We start from the raw sequence: 22,441 nt of genomic DNA, 5'->3' as shown, positions 1-22,441 counted from the left end.
AGATCCCATCTTGAATTCACTGTCACTGGTATAAAAAGGAGCTGTATTATTTCATTAATGTATTTTTCCTAACTCTGCAGGTCAGATTTAGTCCTTACAGTCTTTACATGTCTTTATCAGCTCAAACTTCGCAGAAAGGGTAGGTTTGGGGTTTTAGGCAGGCAGTAACAGAAATACTAATTTCTGAGAAGACTGGGTGGTGAGGTGGGACAAGACAACAAAGTGAAGCAACAGTCCTTGGCAAGGCTGTGTTCAGCATCCTGCTGTGGATCCCTTTGCCTCAGTGCTGGAGCACCTCTGAAATATTTGGTAACAGCAACAATCATAACAGTATCCTACTGCTCAGTCCACTGAGAAAGAGCTCAGTTTATATCTGCTCTGAGAGAGATGACCTTATGAAGGGAAAGATCAATCAGCAGGTGAGAATTTGACGTTAATGCTCCAAACACCAAAGGTCATATATGCACACACATGTGCATGTGTTTATTGGGGGGAAAGGAGAAATCTATGGATGCAAATCATATGTCAGCTGTTATATGAGCAGGCAGATATGTGCAAAGGCTTCTGTAAAGTTGCTGAATAGAAAGACTCAATTTTAATGCAAATCTGCATTTTAGTGCAATTCATCTTTAATGGATAAAACCCCAAGCTGCTGCTTTCTTGTTTTATTCATGTAGTGATTGCAAAATCTGAAATCCCAGAAGCTATGGTATGAATGTAGATGTGGAACCTGATGCAGAAACTTAACACCCTCCATATTCAAACGAACCCAAAAACCCACAAAAAAAACCCCATTAAGTGTCTTAAATACCTTTGTAAATTTAGCAATTGTTGGCCAGATAGAAAAGAACTTGCAAATAATGGGTGCCAAGAATTTACTTTAGAATGTGTGGTTTTGGAGTGCTTAGCATAAAGGATGTAACTGCTTGCAAGTGAAGTTCCATATGGAGCCATTTGTACATGTTACAGTTGTGAGATACAGGAATGTTGTGCTTTTAAAAGTCTCTGCTACCCAGATACATGTCTTTTTTCTGCAATTTATGGATACAGTTCAAACCAGTACAGAGTACCAACTGTACTGGTTTGGACTGATCATCTAAATCCCCAGGATGCAGGGACAGAATTCAGACAAGCATGAGCTGCATAACGAACAAAACCTCTGCTGATGATTGTTCCAGGTTCCAGTCACATGTTAAGAGTACATGTTATAGGAACTCTGCACAGTCTTGCTTGTTCATGTCTTTTGTTCCTCCCCAAGCCATGTAGTCACTGTCTTTATGGGAAATCCTCATACCAGAAATATTGTATTTTCTCTACTGAACGGTGGCTTTTAAAGGAAGAATAAAGCATGTGTTCATGCTCTCTGCCAGTCAGTGTGAAAAAACCTCCCACAACAAGACAAACAACATATAAATTGTAGGTGTAATGTTCATGTAGTTAAGTTTTCAAAAGGACATTGATGATTTTTGCAGAAAACAGAATTGTAATTTCACTGAACAATCAGGTAGAGCAGCTACTTTGGAATACAGTAAAAACGTCTTAACAAAATTAGTCTAAGCTTGGAGTATAAGATGAATTGATAGCCTTAGTCTCTTGCTGTCTGCTATTTGGCATTTCTGACAATCATTATAATCTTCTATATGCAAAATTTAGCATTTCTTATTGCACATGTTTATTTTAAAATGCTTTGGGAAGATGCTGGTTTAATTTTTCCTAATCTAATTTAAATGCAAATTATAAACACTCACATGATGCTATGTGTATATAATTAAGTATCATTATATACTACATGAATCATTGAAAAAGCTCTAGAGAGCCATTCTGCTATTTAAAGCATGACTTATACTGAAAAGCTGCCAAGTGACTTGTGGTTTTGTGATTAAGTGTTTGTACTTATAAAAATCTCTTTTGAATTGTAGGTCAACAGATTATGGGACAACATACGAGAAACTGAATGATAAAGTTGGTCTGAAGACTATTTTGAGCTACTTGTACGTTTGCCCAACAAACAAACGTAAGGTAGGTGATAATGTGGTTGGCTTATTTTGGCTTAATGATGCTGTTTCTGTTCTGGAGATCTCTTCCAATTTCCTCAGTATCTGATAGTATTTAAATGGCAGGAATCTCTCTCTGTCTGTCTTGCCTTGAAAAGTTGTGTAGCTTTATCAAGATATAAACAAAATTATACCACCTGTGCTAACTACCAGTATATTTTAGGGAAAATACTTCAGGAAAAGGTGGCTATTAAATGAATAGGTGTAATAGGCATTTAATTGTTTCCTTACCTTCTGGAAGGTGATGATTTTGTTGTCTGAAAGGGAGAGAGACTCATTAAAATGGCAGAAATGCATCTACAGTGGCCAGATTTTATGTAATATTATTTGTCTTTTAAGTGCTCCCAATAGTGAACTGAACAGGATTTGACAAATTCCTGCAGAGAAAATGCCTTCCGAAGCCCTGAAGGTTTTAATCATCCAGACACCCTACTGAATAACAATTTACTAAGAATTTATAACACTGACATATTAATAAAAGGAATCTGGATGCCTTCTTTGAGATACATTTTTGACAAAATTTTTGTAATTTGGAGGTACTAGGAAGAGACGAAGGGCAGTTCATAATGATAATGACGACTTGTACTCTCACATATAATGTGTAATAGGCAATTATTACTTATTGGTGTTTTGGTGTGGAAACTAAAAAGTATTTAAGTCATCCTGAAATTATTAGTAAATTAATTTCAGATCTGCTCATACATTGGTTCAAAAAAAAAAAAAAGAAAAAAAAGAATGAAAATAAAATAAAAATGTGATTAAATAAATGGCAGTGCTGGCACCCTTGTCCCCTTGACTTACCAGCTAGGAGGCTACAGTGCATATGCGGTGTGTGGAAGGCCCTACGCCAGCTCATTTGCAGAGGGAATATGAACATGGCTAGGGTAGTTTTCTATTCTTTGGTTTCAGTCCTTGTGCATGGTTTGAGACTGTGAAAGGAAGAGGGAGCTGTCCTAACCAGAGAGGACAATGCTTAGCAGATTAAATTGCTATTAAATGGTTCCAAATTAATGAAGACATGTCATCTCATTGCATCTGACCCCTGATGAAGATGAAGTTCTCCTCTAGAAGCTAAAGAATGAAATTATCAGATCACTTAAATGTCCTTCAGATCTGAGGTTTGAAAGGTGGTCTCCTGAAACAGAAACTGTGGTGTGGAGGATTATGTATCTCTCTTTGTCTGTCTAAAATCATGCCTAATATTTGTTGGAGAGTGATAATACTGTTCTCTAGAACTAAGGGTTTCAACTGGGAAAAATCTGTAGGATCCTTTAGCTATGGTGCTGCAGAGAAGGCTAAGAAGAAACTAAGGGGTTTGCAAGCTTGTTAAGCCAACTGCCTGGCCCTGAAAAGCCTTCATCATGCCTGGCTGCACCTTCCCGTTCCCTTCCTTGCACAGCCACCTTTTTTTTATGTTGCCATCTGGTGAGCTGGATCGAGGACTGATCTGCCTGAAAACAAATCCCTTTCCAGCTCAAAACCTAAATAGATGAAAGAAAAAAGCTTTCAGGTGGAAGTGTGGAACTATCTGTTCTGGCAGTAGACTGCACTAAAGTTGGCCTATAATCAATATGGGACAGTGCCAGAGGAAAGCTGCAACACCTGGGATGAGAGGACCTATGTAATGGTCCAAGATTGAATTTTTCAAAACTTCTTTCAGCAGGAGCTGAATTAGTCTTGCAGGGAAAGTTTTCGAGCCCTGGTTTATGCTTTCTATTTCTGTAGAACATCAGGTCATTCCTTCAACAAACATTTCACTTTAGGCACTTAGCTAGTCCCCCAGGTTAAGAGGGCACTGGGAAGAGAGTGTAGAGCTACATTGTGTTTCCACACTAAAAAACACTTCTATATTAAACCTCAAGGTTTTTATTATACCCACTGTGGAATGAAAAGCTGAAGGAAACATATTTACAAATTTCGCCACCAAAAACATTTTCAATAAAAATCTGTGGATCCTGAGACCCAATTCCCTCTTCTCCCCTGAAATTTTGGTAACAGTTTCCGAAACTTTGGTCACTGAAAGTTGCATCTTGTCTCACTAATGTAGGCTGGGTGGGTAGCTGCAGAAATTGTTTTAAAATGTGGAGCTCAACTATTCTAAACTCCGTGAGTTTTATAACATTCAGCTCTTCATGTGAAGGGTTTATACACTGCTGCAGTTAATACTGGCAAATGCTAATTGTATTTTCCTTAAATATGTGTTATATGTGCTGATTTTTCTGACTACACCTGCGGCCTTTGATGTCATTTGTTCTACAAGGCACTCCTTAGCAGAGAGAAAAGGCTTCTTCTGTAGTGGATAAGAAATGGTGCATTTTTTCTCTTGAAGTTATTGGATATGAGACCTTGCTACAGCAGTGATCCTTAAGTGGGGTCAGCATGTACTTAACTTGCTGAAGCTTCCTTATTTTGGAAAAAAAGAAATTCTTTTAGTGTTTAACTTTTAGGAAAAATTCTGTTGAAACAGAAGGTAAATTTCAGAACTTAGCTGACTCAAGAGTGATTGCTTCTAATGAAAAAAACAAGTGTATCATGTATGTATGTCTTGTCTGTGCTTTGCAAAGAAGAGCAGTAGGAACAGTGAACTGTAGAATGCATGTAATTGGATTTATTAAAATAATTAATAGATTTGTTAATGAATTTCTGATTATTTTCACATTTTGGAAAATAACAAATGACAGCATGTGTTAAATATATTGTTTGTTATAATTTCTTTCCTCTTCTACATCTAGGGGGAAAAAAAAGTGTCTATAAATACCCAGTATTTGCAAAACTTCCCACAGCCCATGAATGCCAATTTATTTCTAAAAGCTTCTGACTGCCAATTCTTGTTTCTTTATTGAACAAATTTAAATCCTTTAACCAGACATTGTAGGCAATGTCATGTTGCAAAAGGGTGCTTTGAAAAGCAAATCAGAACAAAGTCAACCATTATTTACAACTCAAATTGAAGATATATTGCTGTTGCTTGGTATTTTTCTGAATTGCAGTATTTTCTGAAGGAAATTATAGAAAATGGTGACTAACATAGCAATGTATAAGTGGCAATGAGAAGTGGAAACAGTTTTTTAGTATTCTCTCCTTACACTGAATTACTGTGCTACCTGGTCATGACTGATGGCACAGATCAGGCAAAAAAATGTTACACATGGATCTTGCCAAAGACACAGAGCCTGTCTGAGTATTTGTCAACAAGTCTCCAGAAGAGAGAATCCCCAATGTGCAATAAATCCCTAGGCTTAGGTATGTCAACATTGGTTTATTTGTTAGGTTCATAGAGCCTTTTGTGAAGGGAAAGAAAATTATTTGCATGCTTCTGCGTGAAGAAATACTGTTTGGGCATAATGCTGATGGGTTAAAAACTAAACCAAAACAGAAATCCAAGTAGATATCTTAAAAATCCGTTTTCACAGAAGTGTGTCATTTTCCTAGGAGCTCACATGCACTAAGTTTTACAGTCTTTCTTTGTAAAAGCCTTTCAGATAGGTTGTTTTTACCAATTTCATGGAAAATCATAGACATACACACATAAAAAGTGAATGAGTGGTGGTGGGGACGCTACAATTTGTTTAACTACAGATTTTCTTTGACTCAGAAAGTGCTGCTGCCTAATTTAGACACTGTATCCTTGTAGGAAGCACAGTGTGTTCTTTGCAGAGAGCCAGTTTGTGCAGCCCATTCGTTCTTTGTACTTTCAAGCCCCTTGTATCTGTGTATCTTCAGTTAATTAATAAAATGCTGAGTGATAGTATCTCCCAGTAACTTTTATGCTATTAATAGGACTAGTGCATCAGATATTTCCTGTGGGTTTGAATTTTTGTGGTATGTTTTTTGTGTTTGTTTGTTTTATTTTCTCTCTTCCTTTCTTCAAGCTTGCCTTGATTTTTCCCTTTATTCTTGCAATGGTTCAGATTTTAATTGCTGTGCAGTACAGTGTCCTCTTCTCCCCCCCTTCCCCCTTAAAGATGAATGGACTACTTCCTTTTCCTTTATTTTTAGTGCTTGAGTTTAGCACCTTTATCGCAGTGTGTTAAGCACTGTCTTGTTGTGTGTGTAGCTCCAAGATAGAAGATATTTATTGTAAATATAATTGCATGGGTTTCAGTGCTGGCTAGATCCCCAACTACTTAAAGTTTATTTCTATTAATGAGTTTTAAATTAAAGGAAATGAAGGGAATGACAGCCTAACCTTCTGTTCTTTCTAGCATTGGGAGGGGGGGTGGTGGTGCATGGAATAGTTGGCAGATGTTTCTGTTAGTCAAGACTGTAGAAGATTTACCCTTATTAGCTGAAATAGAAATGATTGAGTGCTACTTTCTATCCTTTGGTATTAGACGAGTTGATTTGCTTTAAGGTACTCCTGGTTTTGGAACATAAACTGCCCATTTGTTTCAAGGGTAAGACCCAGAACTCTGTGCTTTACACTTGCCTTTGCACCTGCTCTTCTGAGAGTTAGGGCAAATGTCTGTAGAGATGAACCGTTCTACCTAGCGTTGCTCTTTCTCTACAATCTGCTACCCTCAGTTGCTAAAATCAGATTAGGAACACTGGTAAGTATCATCTCTCTGACCTGTCTCAACATGGAAGCTTTCAGAACTCTGATGTAATGGCAGGTCTTGATTTTTTCAGTCAAGGAAAAACAGTTATTTCCAGTGGTGTCCTCCTTGTAGGCCTCTGTAAATTGTAGTGTGAAGGCTATCTGTTTGTACTGGAGAGCTTAGAGCTCTGTGAGCTCTAAACATGCCTCACTGTAGAGTGAGATCCTGTGGTGGTCAAGGGATGGCAATCCTTAGCAAATTAGGCACAATGGGAAACCCAGGTCTATCCATCATGCCAATAACCCAATATGTGATTGCAGTCCACTCTTGCTGAGATAAAAGCAATTATTTTCTTACTCTCTCTTTTCATTTGGAAGGAAAGGCCCTTGTTAGCTGCAGGCTGTGAGTGCAGCCTTTAAAGAGACAGTCATGAGAGACCAAGAAGGTATTGTCTCACAGATGTGAATGATTGGAATTGTTTGGGGTTCTATGGCTGGGGGGGGGTTGTGTTTTTTTTGAGGGGGGTTTTGTTTGTTTTTTTGTTTGTTTTTTGTTTAGTTTGGTTTTCTTTTTTTTGTGTTTTTTTTTGTTTTGTTTTGTTTGGGTTTTTGTGGTTTGTTTTTGTTGTGGTTTTTTTAATGTTGTAGTAGATGATTAATGAAAGTCTTCTCATACAAAAGAGAGGAACCACCTTGTACTGCAGTATTTTACAGATCAAAACAAAAATTTGATCAAATAAAAACTTCTGTTTGGATTAAACCTTGTTGTATAGCGTACATGAAGAATCCCCAAGATTTGTTTGTCTCCTAAACTATGAACACAAGTGATGGTTACTTATAGCCCCCTATTTACTTCAGAGATAGTGTTTTGGAGGGAGGGAGTTGAATGTGGTATGGGATTTATCTGCTGGTTTTGCTGATCTAATAGGCAGTTTGTGTTAGTTTGTACTACATATGCCTTTGATCCAGTGGTCTTCCAGTGGGAGAACATTTCTTTCTTTTCTCTAAATATGGCAGTCTAAATCTGTTTTGTTGAGCAGTTTTAGCTTAAAATTTCACCTCATCAGAAAAGAGTTGAAATCTTGAACCTACAAGAGAATTATTTTGGATTGCAGGAGTGATTCAATGGACTTCTGATAACACTATACACATGTAAAGAGTTCAGGACCTGTGGGAGGAGAGTCATCTCACACTGCCAATTAAGAATCTTTAATTTTCTGCAGTTCAACAGTAGTGATGGATTAAGTCAACTGCTATTACAAGCCTCTGGTGGTGGTAACTGGAAAATCTGATAATGTTGGGATGTCCTTGGATTAATGCAATTACTGTTTTCACTTTTGCTTGTAATATCTTTAGGTTCAAGGGTACCTACCTGTGAACTAGATAAACAAATGTAGACTTGATTTCCGTTTCAGAAGACTGCCTCCCTCTCATATGAAAACAAGAATAAAGCAAAAATTTTTCATTAGTTTAGAAAGGTAGATTGTTCTTCACATCTGTTGGATATTATCTAGCAGAGCTGCAGTTCAGTAGTTTCTCTGAAGTCCATGAAGACATGTAAACTGGAGTGATCGTAAAGCTAGTGCTCTATTGTTAGTCTTTCATATTGGGTTCATGGGAAAACCAATAATTAGCAAGTATTTGGTCCATGTTAACAAAGTGAAGGCAGAGCCTCATCTTTCAAAGTGAATATTTTTGCTTTTGAAGTGTCTGCCAGTATTTGCTACCGAACTTTCTGATTCATGGCTACAGTATATGACAGCTCTCACAAATAGCCATTTACACACAAAGCCTTTGCCATTATTCTACCTCCCTATCTCTTCTTGGATGAAGTGAAATCAAAAGCCATTTCTTCCACTTCTGCTCTTGTAAGCCTATCAAAAATAGTGGCAGTTTTGACATTTTCCCACTCAAAGTACCACTACAATATGCCATTGTATCTCACAGAAGTCTCCAAGGGCACACTGAGTGTTGAAACTAATGATAGGGAGGTATAAGCCATGGAATTCAGCTTTAGAGCTAAGATTCACCCAGGTTGAGGAGGGTTTTAAAGATATTCCTTCCATTCAGACTGTCCCCTGTTTTCTACAAACTGAACAGTTAAAATTCATGCAAGGTAATCTCTTGTTGAATTTCCTTCAATTTTTTATCCCTTTTTAATTCCTCCATGATTTACCAATATTCTGGAACAGATGAAATACCTTCTGGATAGGGAGGATATATGCCAGAAGTTTAGAGAGCAGAGGAGTGATATGTTTTTAGTTGCAGACCAAATACAGGCAGCTGAGATTGATGGTAGTGCAAGAATGTGTCTAATTACAGAGCAAACCTGTCTTATTGTCAAACTTGTAGCTCCATGCATTTCAATAAGTAAGACAGGCTGTTTAAACCAGGAAGAAAGCCACTTGCCATAATATTGATTTTTTTTCCTCTGAAAAATAGACCCAAGCAAGTTGAAAATGAGTTTGTTGAATGTCCCATAAAGTTGGGCTAAAAACACGTGCAGCAGGATTGCTTTCAGGTACCTTCTGGATTTTGAGCTATTGAAGATACATAACTAAAATCTCACTTTTATATCCTTTTGCTGCTGTGTTGTGGTAGGAACATACTTCTTTGGTCATGAAGTGTGGAAATTGTCTTCATGCTATACAACTTCAGAAGTTCACCTTAAAGGGATACTGTGACATAATAATATGATGGCTGTTCTCTTGCGCATTGGAAATGATCATGTAAAAAATAATGAATGTGGTATGAGTATTGACCACAGGAGCTCTGAGCTCAGCCATCCCTTGCTAGGCTTGCAAAAAAGTAGTATCTGTTAATTGGCAGATAGTGTAATCTGTAGGGTGTGTTTATCAGCAGATTGCAACTGCTCACTCCTGTAGTTTAGATATGTTGTTATGAAGAAATGAATGACTAAATGACAGGATGCTTGAGTGTTTTGCCTTTTGTCTAGCTGTACTTGGAGTACAAGCAGAAAAAAGTGAAGAAAATAAACAAGAAAAATATTCTTGATTATGAAACTTCTGATTGATAAGTGCTAGTAAATGCAGAGGGGGAGTGATGGCAAAGATTAATGAGTGTAATTATAAAGTTGTCTACTGCTAAGAAAATGTGGAATTTGACTTGTATGCAAATAGCATGAGAATTAGAGACCAACAAGTGATGACTCATATATCATATTGAAAGGAAGAGGTCCTTGAGGAAGCAGCCAGGCTTCTTGGAGAAAATGGAAATCATTCAGTATGAATTCAGTCTGGTATGAAAAAGGTATTGCAAAAGCCATAAATGACCTTTTCCTTTTAGTGCTACTAAATAAAAGGCTTGGGTTTCTTTTGCAGGAACAGAGAGAGATTTCCCATAGCCAGAAGAATAAATAAAAAAAAAAAGACTCAAGGTTAACACAAACCAGATAATTCAAGGGTCAAAACTTACTGAAAATAAGGCACTGTAATGTGTATCTTTTCTATTACATCTTTTGATTCCCATCTCTCCAACTCTTCCTCATTAGTAAGCAAAAAAGGAATTAGAACATTTAGAAAGGTCATATAACTTGGGGAGCAAGGAAAACACAATGCTTACCACAGCTTTGAGAGTAATGGCATAGAGAGACTGTGGGTAGGAACACATAGAATTATCCTTCTATTTGCCATGATGTGGCTTTCAGATTGGCACGAGTCTCCCACAAATGTGCACAAACTCAGTGTTTCTGTGGAGGAATCTCTTCTACATTGTTCAGAAATATTGCCAGTATTTCTGTAAAGGGAAATGTTTTAGGCATAAGTGAGAACAAAGGAATGGAAGCTGTTGAGGTAGCATAGCACTGATGATGGCAATCATTGGAGACAGTGCTAAGGGTGATGTAGAGAGATTAACATTAACCAACTAGACCAAAATATGTTCAAAAAGAACTATCAGAGGAGTTCTAGCTATGTATTCTGATATAATGGATCAAGCCCTAGAGCAGTGGTCTGTTTTTCATGGGTAGCGGAGGGTAATCAGACCATGGTGAATGTTCAGGGCACACTCGTACCTTCACAGTGATTCTGTGTGTGTTTGCTAAGAAGACCATGTGAAGATTTGATGAGAAATACCTAATAGTAAATTCTGAGTATAGCCAACAGTTACCATAAATTTGTGAACCAACACACTTTTGTTGCTTTTTCTTAAACTGATAGTGCAGTTTGAAAACTGGAGGTGGGGAAATAGTTTCAAAAGAAATGAAACACTTAAATCAACACATTTCACAAGAAAGGATCAAATTTGCAAAGTTTTCTATTGCATATAGAGTATTATGAATAATGGATTTTGTTATTTGGAGAAAAAAATTCATATTGGTTGAAAGCACTTACTCCTATTCAAAACATTAGGTTTTTTTCTTCAGGGGTCATTTTTTTCTGTCTTGAAGAGACTGATGTTAAAATAGCAATGTTTGGGGATGAAAAGCTAAAACCATTTTGTTTTGAAATGTTTCCTTTTAAATTTTTTAGAGATTTGCCAAGATAAACTCTTATTGAAAACAGTGGAACACAATAATGATACTTAAATTACATTCTTAATCACTTTCATGATTCTGTTTTTGTGCCCCAGACCCCCGTGTGTCTAACACCAGTGTGCACTGCAGTATTTCTTCTTAATCTTGAAAATAAATAAATAAATTTCTCTAATACCTTTTGAAACTATGTCTGACATTTCAAACCTTGGAGCCAAGAGCTATCTTCCAAATCATATAAAAAATGTTACAGTGTTTCACTGTTTCCTTTCTGTAATACCTCTACCAGCAAAACTCTTCCATGTGTTCTGGGATGCCAAACCTTGCCTTTTGCTGCTGTTTCCAAGTGTGTTTCTGACATTTGCAAGCTCTCATAGGAGCATTCACTCAATTACCACCAAAGACCCCATTGTTCCGAAGAGACTGACCTTCCCCCTTGGGCACCAATTACAATCTATTACTTTTATTTCCATAGTGCTTGCTGTAATTGGAGCCCTGGCTCTTTGCCTGCTAGAACTTGTTGGGTTTTCCTCTCCTTTCCTTTATTACTGAAACTTTGCTAAAGATAACAAGAGTGACAATTCCAAAACATATATGTATATACACCTTGGGGACAACAACATCATTTTAATGAGACTTTTAATTTAATCTCTCTTTCGCTTGTCATCAGGAGTATAAGAAAAATCCAAGGGAAAGAATAGATATGTTTCACATGATGACATGACTGGCTTACTTCCTCTTTTTGTTTTCTTCCTTCAGCTAATGTGCCCCAATTATTCACAGAAAAGATTTGCCAGCAACTGAAGGAACAAATATGCTGTGGGCTTGCTAATACTTAACTACAGTCCTCTGGAAGTTGAGGGGAGGAAGAGCTGTACTTGACAAGTCTCTTGACCCTCAAGACCTGTCCTTTGTATTACAATCCACTGGAACCAAAGACTGTAAATACTACATTGCTAGTAGCAAAGCTGCACATTGTGGTTAAGACTCTTGCTGTAAAATTATACTTTTGTGCTTATTAGTTCTTTCCACCAACTTGTTTCCTTTTTCAGCTGGAATTTGTGAGAGTAGAAATGATTGCTGATTGAGTGTGGAGGGTTTTTTCACTATTGAACATATTTGTTTGGAGAGCTGCTCAGACATCTGCCAGAATATGTTTTTTTCTGAAAAATCAGGATTTTAAAAAAAGAGTTCAAGTTGTCTGCCTTTTGTTATCTCTTCTTGTTTAGGATCTTTGAGGTTGTATGAAAACTTTCTATGTTCAACCTATTGCCAAACCCTCAGCTATTCTAAAGGAAAAAAGTGTTATCACAGAAAGCAATTCATTTTTTAGTCCAGCATAGTACATGGTCTTATGGTATAGATAGCTAGCTATTAAACAGATGTTGCTAAGTTGTCCAGATGTTTCTAAATCATTGCAATGACGAATTCTAAAAAATCTAGTCTATCGGATTGCATAAACCTAATTGCAAAAGAATTTGGCTTGCTTAGAAAATGGCCATGCAGTGTATAAGCTGGTGTAATACCTGTTAATATCTCCTTGTCTAATAAGTACAGAGCAAATTCTGATTCCTCTTCCTTTTTGTTTTTGTTATAAAGCAGTCTGGTTTGGTTGCTTATTCACTCATTTTGCTAAAGTCTTTTAATATTCTAATAAGTTAGAGGATCATACTTGGACATTTTTGTGCAGCATGATTTCCATGCATTCTTGTCTCAGTAAAATAATTATCAAGATGTTAATTTGCCAGCTGGCACCAAATGACTTTACGCTTGGTGACTTATATAAGTCACAAGTTGTTCTAGAAATGTGTATGGGTAAGACCAAGAATTATTTTTTTTAATGTTCAAAACTCTATGTGATATCTGGAATAACTGGAATTATGAACAATGCTTTTCCTGCACCCATATTCTTCCTTTAGTAGAATTTGATGAAAGATTAAATTTCCTTCCTCACAGTGACTTGAAAATGGCCTTTTTTGCTCCCACTAGATGGGATTTAAATGAGCCAAACCTGTGAACAGCCACTGAGTACCTTTACTGTTGAGAAGTAACAGGAGATACAACCTTTCTTTTCTGGTCCAAGGAGGATCCTGGGTCCTAGGAAGGAGTTGCATGTACATTTTGGTTTCACCTTTAGTTCCATCTTTCTACAAATTCAGAGAACCACTTTTCCAGTATCATCCCTAGAACAAGGCTACCAATAATTCGAAATTCTGACAATCCTTTGTACCGTGCTGGACTTTAATGCTCTTTTTGTTTTCTTGTTTGCTTTTGCGAGTTCTGAAAGGTTATTTTAGATGTGAATCAGGCTCAAGATTGATTTGTGTGTTTAAGAAATCTGGAAAAATAAAACTTTCTTAGCTGGGGTCTTTAACTGCAGGAATAGATTTGTCAAACTCTGCTAGATACTATTTCATGCATTATGGGAAAGTAAAAATAAAAAGTCTTTTAAGAAGGAATTGAAAATTCCCTAGAATAAACTCAAACCTCTTTATGTAGGGGGTTTTTTGGTTTGTTTTTTTTCCCCCTCGCCATCAGGAGATGTAAATAAGAGTATGACTTTGCATTTGTACCTGGTAGGTTGCCTCCTAAGTTTCTATCACTTGAGGGCAGAAGGAGGCAACTGGGTTTGTGTGATAAAGAGGCAGTTTATCATCTGTGCCATTATGTGCTTTAACATCAGAAATTTACAGGTACAAACCAACAATTAACACCAGTTAATTTTTGTCTTTCATATGGGGGATAAACCCATCCTTCATTCATTATAGCCAACATAAATTAAAACTGAAGTATTGAGGCTTTCCTGAGAAAGCTAAGAGATAGAATTTGGTTTGGTCTTTTTGCTTGCTAGAAGTTTCCTTCATAGCTGAAGACAACCATTGAAGATGATAGTGGAGGAGGGGAAAAAAGGTCCAAGAACAACTTTCTAATGAACAATAATAGAAACAAAATATGTCATAGGATTTATGGAATTCAGTAGCACCTGAATGGAGGTTATCATAGAATCACACAGTGTCCCAAGCTGGAAAGGACTATGAGGATCATTGAAATCCAGCATCCAGCTCTGCACAGGACCATGCCCAAGGACCATCCCCATGTTCCTGAGAGTGTTATCCAAAAGCTTCTTAAACTATGTCAGGCTTGGTGCTTGACTACTTCCCTGGGGAGCCTGTTCCAGTGCCTCAAACACCTTTTAGATGAAGAACCTCTTCCTAATATCCAGCCTAAATTTCCCCTGACACAGCTTCATGTCCTATCACTGGTCACCACAGAGAAGAGATCAGTGCCTGCCCCTCCTCTTCCCCTCACGAGGAAGTTGTAACTGCAATGAGGTCTCCCCTCAGTCTCCTCCAGGCTGAACAGACCAAGTGCCCTCAACTGCTCCTCATACAGCTTCCCCTCAAGGCTCTTCACCATCTTTGTAGCCCTCCTTTGAACACTCTCTAATAGCTTAATATCTTTCTTATATTTTGGTGCCCAGAACTGCACACAGAAGTCGAGGTGAGGCTGCACCAGTGCAGAGCTGAGCAGGACAATCATCTCCCTCGACCAGCTGGTGATGCTGTCCCTAGTGCAGATTACTGAGGTCTAAGGAATGTTTGACTTTGGCTTGAAGCTTGTAATCACATTTTAATTATAGAAACATCATCTTCACCTTCTGTAAGCCTGTCTAGCTGTGTTGGTCTGAGTTTGGGTTTTTGCTTAAGTTTTACATCTTTCTGACAGGAGCTGTCACTGGCAGCGTTAGGAGGAAGGTAGCAGATACTGGATGGCACAGGGGTTCAGGCTTTTTAAAGGTCTTAGGAGTGTATGTACCATTTTCTTGGCTTTGCAGACAGCCTGAAGAGTAACTCTAAAACATGTGAGTTGGCTTGTTTAACCCAAATGTCTAATAATTCCAATTCTAGGTAATCAGAAGGTCCCTTTTCAGTTTTAACCTTACTATGAGTGCAGGTATATGCTATTTATTCATTGACATCACATATCTAAGCTGATGGTGTACTTTTCTTCCTGCAGTATCTCTGCAGCTTACATCCTCTAAATAAACTATCAGATAATATTGATGGAAGCATTTTTCTCTCCTGGTGGTTGGTAATGATCAAGCAGTGTATCTCAATGAGCTAGCAGCATGTGCTATGCTTGTCACAGCAGAGACCCACAATCCCAGAAGCAGGCAAGTAAAAAGAATTGTATGTATTATTTTTAAGATGTGCCAACCTACCTGTTTACCCTGTAATTAGGATCATGCCATTAGCTGTTCAGATTGAGGCTGTGGTTACAGATGTAATAAACAAGGGGTAGGTATAAAAGCAAAAAAAAAAACCAACCTGCTGCAAAGCACTAATAGAGTTGTAAGTAAAAAATGTCTAAGGCTAGGTAATTTCTGGAAGGGTTCCAGATTCCAGCATTTGTCCATTGCCCAACCTGCTTCTGTGATGTTAGAACTGCTAAAATTGTGCGACATGCAGCTGCTCTTATATGACTGTCACTGCAGTCAGTGTCTTTCAAGAGTGAATCTAAGCCCACCCTAAAGGTGAGATTTGGAAACATGATGAGTCTGTGCTAAAAGGAAACTCAGGGAGAAAAAAAACCTACTTCTTTGGACCTCAGGTTTCCCTTGCTTTCAGTGAGGATATTCTAAGCTAATAGCATGTGATTGGTAATCACCAAATGGTTGATGTTGATCAGAAAAGTCAGCCATGAAGTGGCTCTTTTGAGCGTGTCGATGGTGTTTGCAACCAGGCAGGATCTGCAGGCAGTATGAGTTTAGCGGGTTTTTCCACCATTTGGACAACAGATGCAATGTAACAGGTTTGCATATTCAGTAGCCTCGTGGAGCTAAGTCAATATGAGTCAAGGTTTAGCTTCTTTCTTTATCCCTAAAAACATGTAGTTATAACCACATCTGTGTATAGTTACATTTTGCTAGGGCACCTCCATGACAAAACACCCATGGGTTGGTGAGTAGGATCCCAACGTGAATAAAGCTTAGGCTTGGACTATGTGTGTCTTGTATCCTACAAATGATAGGTTGGCACAGCCCAGAGCATCCTTCAGCTACCACCAAAAGGGGCACAGACTTCAATATACATTAGAACAGCCTGTCAGGAACTTGGAATGCTTTCCTTATGTGACTAAAAGCTGTGTCATTCCATCTCAACAAATGTCAGGATTCAAGTTAACTGAATTAGATTCATATCTGTAGGAGTTTTATTTCCCCAAAGCAGTGAAGAGGTGACTTTAACAAATATAAAAATTTTTAATAATCTATAATTTAAGTGTTTATTTCTTTACCTGATTTGGCTTTCCAATTTGCCACATAACTTTGAAAAAGCTGTATTGAAGCTTTGCACTTGAAAGTGGTAGCTCTTGACTCCTGTAAAACAGAAACATATTTCACTGAGAAAATCCCAGAGTTTTTTTGGGTGAGGTGCTGTGTAAGTGCAAACAGTTTTTATTAATAGTCAATTCATGTGCATAATAAAAAGTAGGTTCCCACTATAAAGAAGGTTAATATTATTCCATATATCTACATTACAGCTACAGTAAAGCTGTGTGTGTATGTTCTGTTTGGAATTATATGAATAGGTACTACATTATACTATATACTCTTGTATATTATTATTATTCTGTGAGAGATATATAGTCTCTACCACTTGAGATGGAAAAAAACATATCTTTCAGTAAAAAGATATTTCCTAGCCTTGATGCAATAATATGTTATGAAAATGTGAATAAGTGAATCAGATTTGTCAAAAGTAAAAAACAACATTGTTTTTGCTGGGGAGGGAGATAGTTTAAAAATAAAAATCAAAACACTCTCTCTCTAAGTTTACCTGCTTTCAAAACCTAAGCAGTGGAAGGGTTGTTCTTTCCTTAAAATGCAAAACCTGAGAGAAAAATAAACGGCTCATCCTTTTGAAAAATCCATTCCTAAATGTCATAAAATATTACTCAGTAATCTGTCAAATCATTCACACTGAAGGGTGCTGTGGTCCAACTTGAATTTAATCAAAAGTGAAATTAGTCCATATGTTTCTTCCTTCTGGTCAGAGTTTCATTCCATGAGGGTTCTTTCCCGGGGTTCTCTGGGGACAGGGTGGTCATGACTAGAGAGAACCTTAATGGTGAAGAATGTGTAAGGGAGAAGTGATTTTCACAGGGGGTCAGACAGGTACCCAGCTCTCAGGAAGGGCCTTCAGTGAATACTCGTTATATGCAAGTCTTCTTTTTAATGTGTTTCAATCCAGACGAAATGGTCTACCTCACTGATTTGTGGACAACAGCAAAGGTAAGGTTTTCCCCTCTATGAATATGTGGAAGTGCCCTTTTACCCCTCCAGCCTGTGAATATTTGTATTTATCTTAGTGTGCTTTTTGGCTATCTTTGGTGCTTTGACAATCCAAACAAGTTCTCTTTGAACTAGACTGACAATCTTATGCACAACTACACAGGGCATGTCTTCCTTCTCTGGACCTCACTACCTGTATATCAGTTTGGTCCTTGGTAGTGTCTGGGATCAGGAATGTCATTCGTTGCCACCACATTGCAGGGGAGTAAAGAAGTGAGAGGCTTCCTGTAGTCACATGGTAAGTGAGAATACAGTGGGTACAGGAGTTGTAGATTAGGTTCACCCTGGCTGTAGCTGCCTCTTTCCCTGTCAGACAGACAGAGTAGTCTGTGCTGTGATGGGCAAATGCACAAGAGAGATTGAGACCCCTTCCCAAATGATTTCACGTGAAGTATCAAATAATGACTGGAGAATGTTTTCATCACTCTGGGTGCTGGAGGTATTTGTAAGTGCTGCCCACTGTTATTAACTCCAAAGGCTTTTTATTCATGTTCTTCAACATATTCTCTTTCTGGTCACTCTTTCAACTGTGCTCTTAGAAAGTGCCTATCCCATCACTCATTTTCACTAGAAGAGCTCTATGAAGGCATCACAGATCTTGATCTGATAAGCCTAGTTTGAATTGACCAGCTGAAGTCTTGAAGATCCTTTTCTTCCTTCTTACCTTTTCTGTAACTCCCTTTAGCAAGTGCAAATAGAGCTTCAAACCTCATATTTTCCAGAGACAGATAATCACTGCCCTTCAGATCTTGCCTACCCAGTTACATGTCTGTTCTGTTTTCCTTCTCAGTGGCCTTGGGTATTTTCCTTTGAAAGCAAAGGAGCAATCCTGACATCATTCAGGGAACTGAGAGAAGGAAAAAAAGAGCCCTGTTTTTTTAATGCATTACTTCTTTTGCTCTTAAAGGCTAGTTGCTCCTCTCTTCAAAGATTTGCCAAGGAAAAAAAAACAAAAGTAAAGAACTGAGCTATAGTTCATCACTGCTACATCATTTGACTGTCATTTTTAAAAATTTTCCCAGCTAGCAAAAGCATTTAAAAGGGACTTGGCATCAAGCAGCCAGCACTGCTGGCACACAGCAAATTGTGTTTTTGCTGTTTAGACAAGCAAGCTGGGGTGAGAGAGTGCTCTGTGGGGTGAGAACATACATTTGTGAGAGTAGATGTGTTTTGTGGATGTTGATGTTGTGGATTTGTTTCCCTACAGACTGAGAAGAATAATCTAAACCTACTAACAAGAAGATTTTAGATTGAAAAGAATATTTCAAAGTATTTGTAGCTTGGATTTTTCTGAAAGACTTTTCATTGTCAATTTTTTTTTTAATCAATGGTATGTGTCCTGCAAACGAACACACAGAAATGCATGCAAGCATTTTGGAAAACACCTGGTAGCCAGTCACAGCTGGTATAAGATAACAGTGCAAAGTGTTTTATGGACTGATTATCTAAATCTCTGTGTTACAGAATTACGTCATCTGTTCCTGAAATTAGATTTGATCAGTATTTTTAGAGGACTTTTGGGGGTTTTTTAATAAGGCATGGAAGATTAAAAATACTGCTTTTCCAAGCATACTGTAATCTTTGGGAAAGACAACTTCAAGGCATAATAGAAATAATAATAAAAAGTAGAGAAAAATAGAAGGAATCTGAAGGATCTGGCAGGAAAAATAATCCTAAGGGAAGAGGGAGTGTCAAATCCAGGTCTCTGAATTGCATGCATTATGGATTTTATACAGTGCAGATGTGTTCAGTGATAACCAGACTGGTAGGCTGTTTTTAAACCTAGGGGAAAAAAAACCGTGAAGGATTTCAGAAATTTCCTTCTGATGAAGATAAGAATTTTCTTTTTTAATCATAAACATTTCCAAGAAGCAATGAAATAAATAAACAAACAAACAGATCACAATTTCCTTTCTCTATTGTACCTGAAATATGTCTTCTTCTAGGTCGGAATATATTTTGGCTTATTTAACAGCATGAGGTGAAACTGCAAAAATGTTTGTATGGGGAGGAAGAAGGAAATAATCTCCTTCAGAAGCTGCAGGGGAAATTTAGACAGAGAGAATGTAATTAGCCAACCTAAAAAATGCCTGAGAGAACAGAAATTGTCAGTATCGTTCCTGCACAGTGTTTTGACAACTTCAATGGATGCAAGTGATCACCACACTAGTTTTAAGTATAGTCTGGAGGCCTGCAGCAAAAAAAAAAAAAACAACCAACCGAACCCAATAACTACAACAAAATTAGGGGTACTTTTTTTCGGGAGGAGACTTATGTTAATATTTGTGATGAAAATCAAGGGTATTTGGGAAAGGTAAATATGTTTTATGGTCATTCAAAGGAAAACTTGCTTATACTTAAGTGTTCAGTTAGTAGAAGTGTTTATTGACTTTTAAAGCTGCATTTAGATAGGACTTTACATATGTGAGAAAAACTACTTTAATATGTTCCACCAATGTTCTAGATTCAGGAACATAAAGAAAGAAAGGGAGGCTTCATATCTGCTACCCCACCACCTTGAGGTGACCTTGGTTCTTGCAGTGTTAAGAATATGCCAGTTTTAAACCTGTTTGTTTTATGGCTCTGAAATGTCCCTGTGCTGTGTAATGATGTCATATAGTAATGGAAGTTAAAATAGCTACAATAAACGGTAGTAAAAAAAAGCAAAAAATAATAAGAAACCCAAATGTTTTCTATGCAATAAAATCTGATTATTAGTCTGTAGCCTTGTTAAGCTGAGTAATAATAGGAATAATTAATATCTTTTGCTCTGATTTTAATTGTGATGATAGCTGGAGTAATTTGAACAATAAATATTTGATTATCATGTTAAACAAGATCTTTTACCCTTCTTAAATTGTAGTTACTAATTTAGTACATTATTAAAGTCTTTGGTGAAAAAAGGAACAAAGTCCATTATAAATTAAAAATACGGATCTACCGAGAAGAACGAATTGGAAGGAAAACTTGGGAAAAAAGAATTCACGCCTGCCCTGGGAATGGTTTACAAGCTTTTAAATGGAAATATATCAAAGCTTTTTGTAAGTCACAGATCTCATTTTTAACTGCTATTCCACTGTTTGAAAATCAGCCACATAGGCTCTCACTTGGTTAACAAGCATTTTACTAGTCTCAGATCTTCATCCAAAATCCACTGAAGTCAATAAAAAGACTCATTTTGAATGTAAAATTAAATTATTCTCATTAGCACGTCAGAAGAACTTCCTCTAGCAGCTTGGAAAACCAGAGCACAGTAAAATATTTGGCAAGAAGATGGATTTTTCTTTAGGAGCCTGTGGATGAGCTAAGATCAGGTAACGTACTGGACTTCAGATCTTCTAATGTGTTGATTTGGTAGGTGTTAGAACCTGTCAACTTCTGAGTTGTTTCAGAGGTTACCCTAATAAGTATAATTTTTTATATTTCATAGCTGTTTTTACTCAAGCCCCATATATAAGCCCAGATATTTAATATTTATCGGCTTCATATACTACTCAGATATCATTGTGGTTTCCCTACATACACTACTGGTGTATGTTCTATTGTATTAAAAAAGGTAAATAAATTAAATAGATACAGAACCCTAATGATAGACAACTATGTACACATATTGGGAAACCACTACTTCAGTCAGGAACAGTTAGTATCCTGTTTATCATTCCTGGGTTGTTCTTATACACCTGACATCCACCATAAAACTTAGTCAAGGGTAACCATTTGTGAAAAGGATTTATGGTGTCTTACAGAATAATCTCTGTGCTGATTCTCAAAAGAAAATGCCAGTAACATCATCTGAAATGAGAGCTTTAAAAATGCTGGCCAGCCAAGCAACCAGACCCAAGTAGTCAATATGTTATTCTGTTCACCTGTGTGCCAGTTCACACATTTAGGTACCTTTTACTGGCTTGTGTGTGTATTGAAGTATATAATTTTTCGATGTGTATTTAGAATTTCTTTTATGTCTGAAAGAAATTTGTTGCAATTATTCTGTCTATATTAAGTTCAAAGTAGCTGTTTTCTTCTACATCCAGTGTTACGTATGAGATAAGAGAACTGCTGTGCTCTTTTCTACCCTTAACATCCATCTCTGAATAGTCAAGACCAGACAACTGATGGGAAGACTAAAAAGGTCTAAAAACATGAAGTAATTTGTCTCCATCTGTACAACCACTGGTGAAATGGGAATCTGAATCCAGTGTACAACCTAGTCTTTTGTCCTATGAATTCGACAATACTTTTTTCCTCAGAAGGTTTCCAACTCTGTTAAAATGCTGCTGAGAACATTTACATTTGCTAAATCAGTGGAAGGTCAGCAGCATATGGAAGATTTATGGAGGCCAAGCAAAGGAGAGCATCGCACTTGTGATAAGATTGAATAACCTGTGAGTGTAGTTCATTGTGCTTTATTTTTTACTAAATAAAAATAATAAATTATTTTTTATCAAACTCAGCTGTAAGGAGCATTTGTGGATGTCTTTGAATAGTTAATGGCATGACTTGCAACAATGGTAGCATGAGTTTTTAACAGAAATAATTTACCTAGTGCATTCTAGAGTAAGTGAAGCGTGACACTGATAGAATATAGACGCACACACACATGCAATCATGCGTATTACAGATATAGATGTACCAAAGAAGGAAAGATGGACTTCTAGGTCCTAATGACCAGCTATCTCAGCCCTTGGGGCAGTATATAAAATCTTCATCCTAGAGACATTACAGAATAGAGGAGAGGGAAGCTCTGATACGGTTTTGCAGTCACGAGTTTGGTGATGGCTCGCAGTCATTGCAAGATGGAACTGGCAGGCTCTGTAACAGCATGGATATTTTTTTAGAGAAGTCTCCTCTTGCTAATTTCCTCCTAGTCAGGGTTTAGAGTACGCACTGGACCATGAAGCAGTATAACACCGGTTTTGGCTGCATGCCACTGAATTTCTTGTAGTTGCATTGCTTGTCACTGTTTGGGTATCACAGGTCTGCTGGGTAATATTCTGACCTACAGGTAA

The 22,441-nt window shown here is 37.4% G+C and overlaps 1 protein-coding gene across 5 annotated transcripts in view; it reads left to right on the top strand.

Annotated features, from left to right (window-relative positions):
- SORCS1 (sortilin related VPS10 domain containing receptor 1) overlaps window positions 1–22,441 on the top strand; it is a 269,664-nt gene that overhangs the window by 117,368 nt on the left and 129,855 nt on the right. For all 5 annotated transcript variants that reach the window (XM_064663267.1, XM_064663265.1, XM_064663263.1 and 2 more), the window contains exon 3: window positions 1,920–2,019. In XM_064663267.1, the coding sequence (XP_064519337.1) occupies window positions 1,920–2,019 (100 nt within the window). The remainder of the gene's footprint in view (window positions 1–1,919; window positions 2,020–22,441) is intronic.

This window comes from Pseudopipra pipra, chromosome 8 (assembly GCF_036250125.1).
Source record: "Pseudopipra pipra isolate bDixPip1 chromosome 8, bDixPip1.hap1, whole genome shotgun sequence".
NCBI lineage: Eukaryota > Metazoa > Chordata > Aves > Passeriformes > Pipridae > Pseudopipra > Pseudopipra pipra.
Note: the sequence above shows the minus strand (reverse complement) of the source record. Positions and strands in the feature narration are given on the sequence as shown.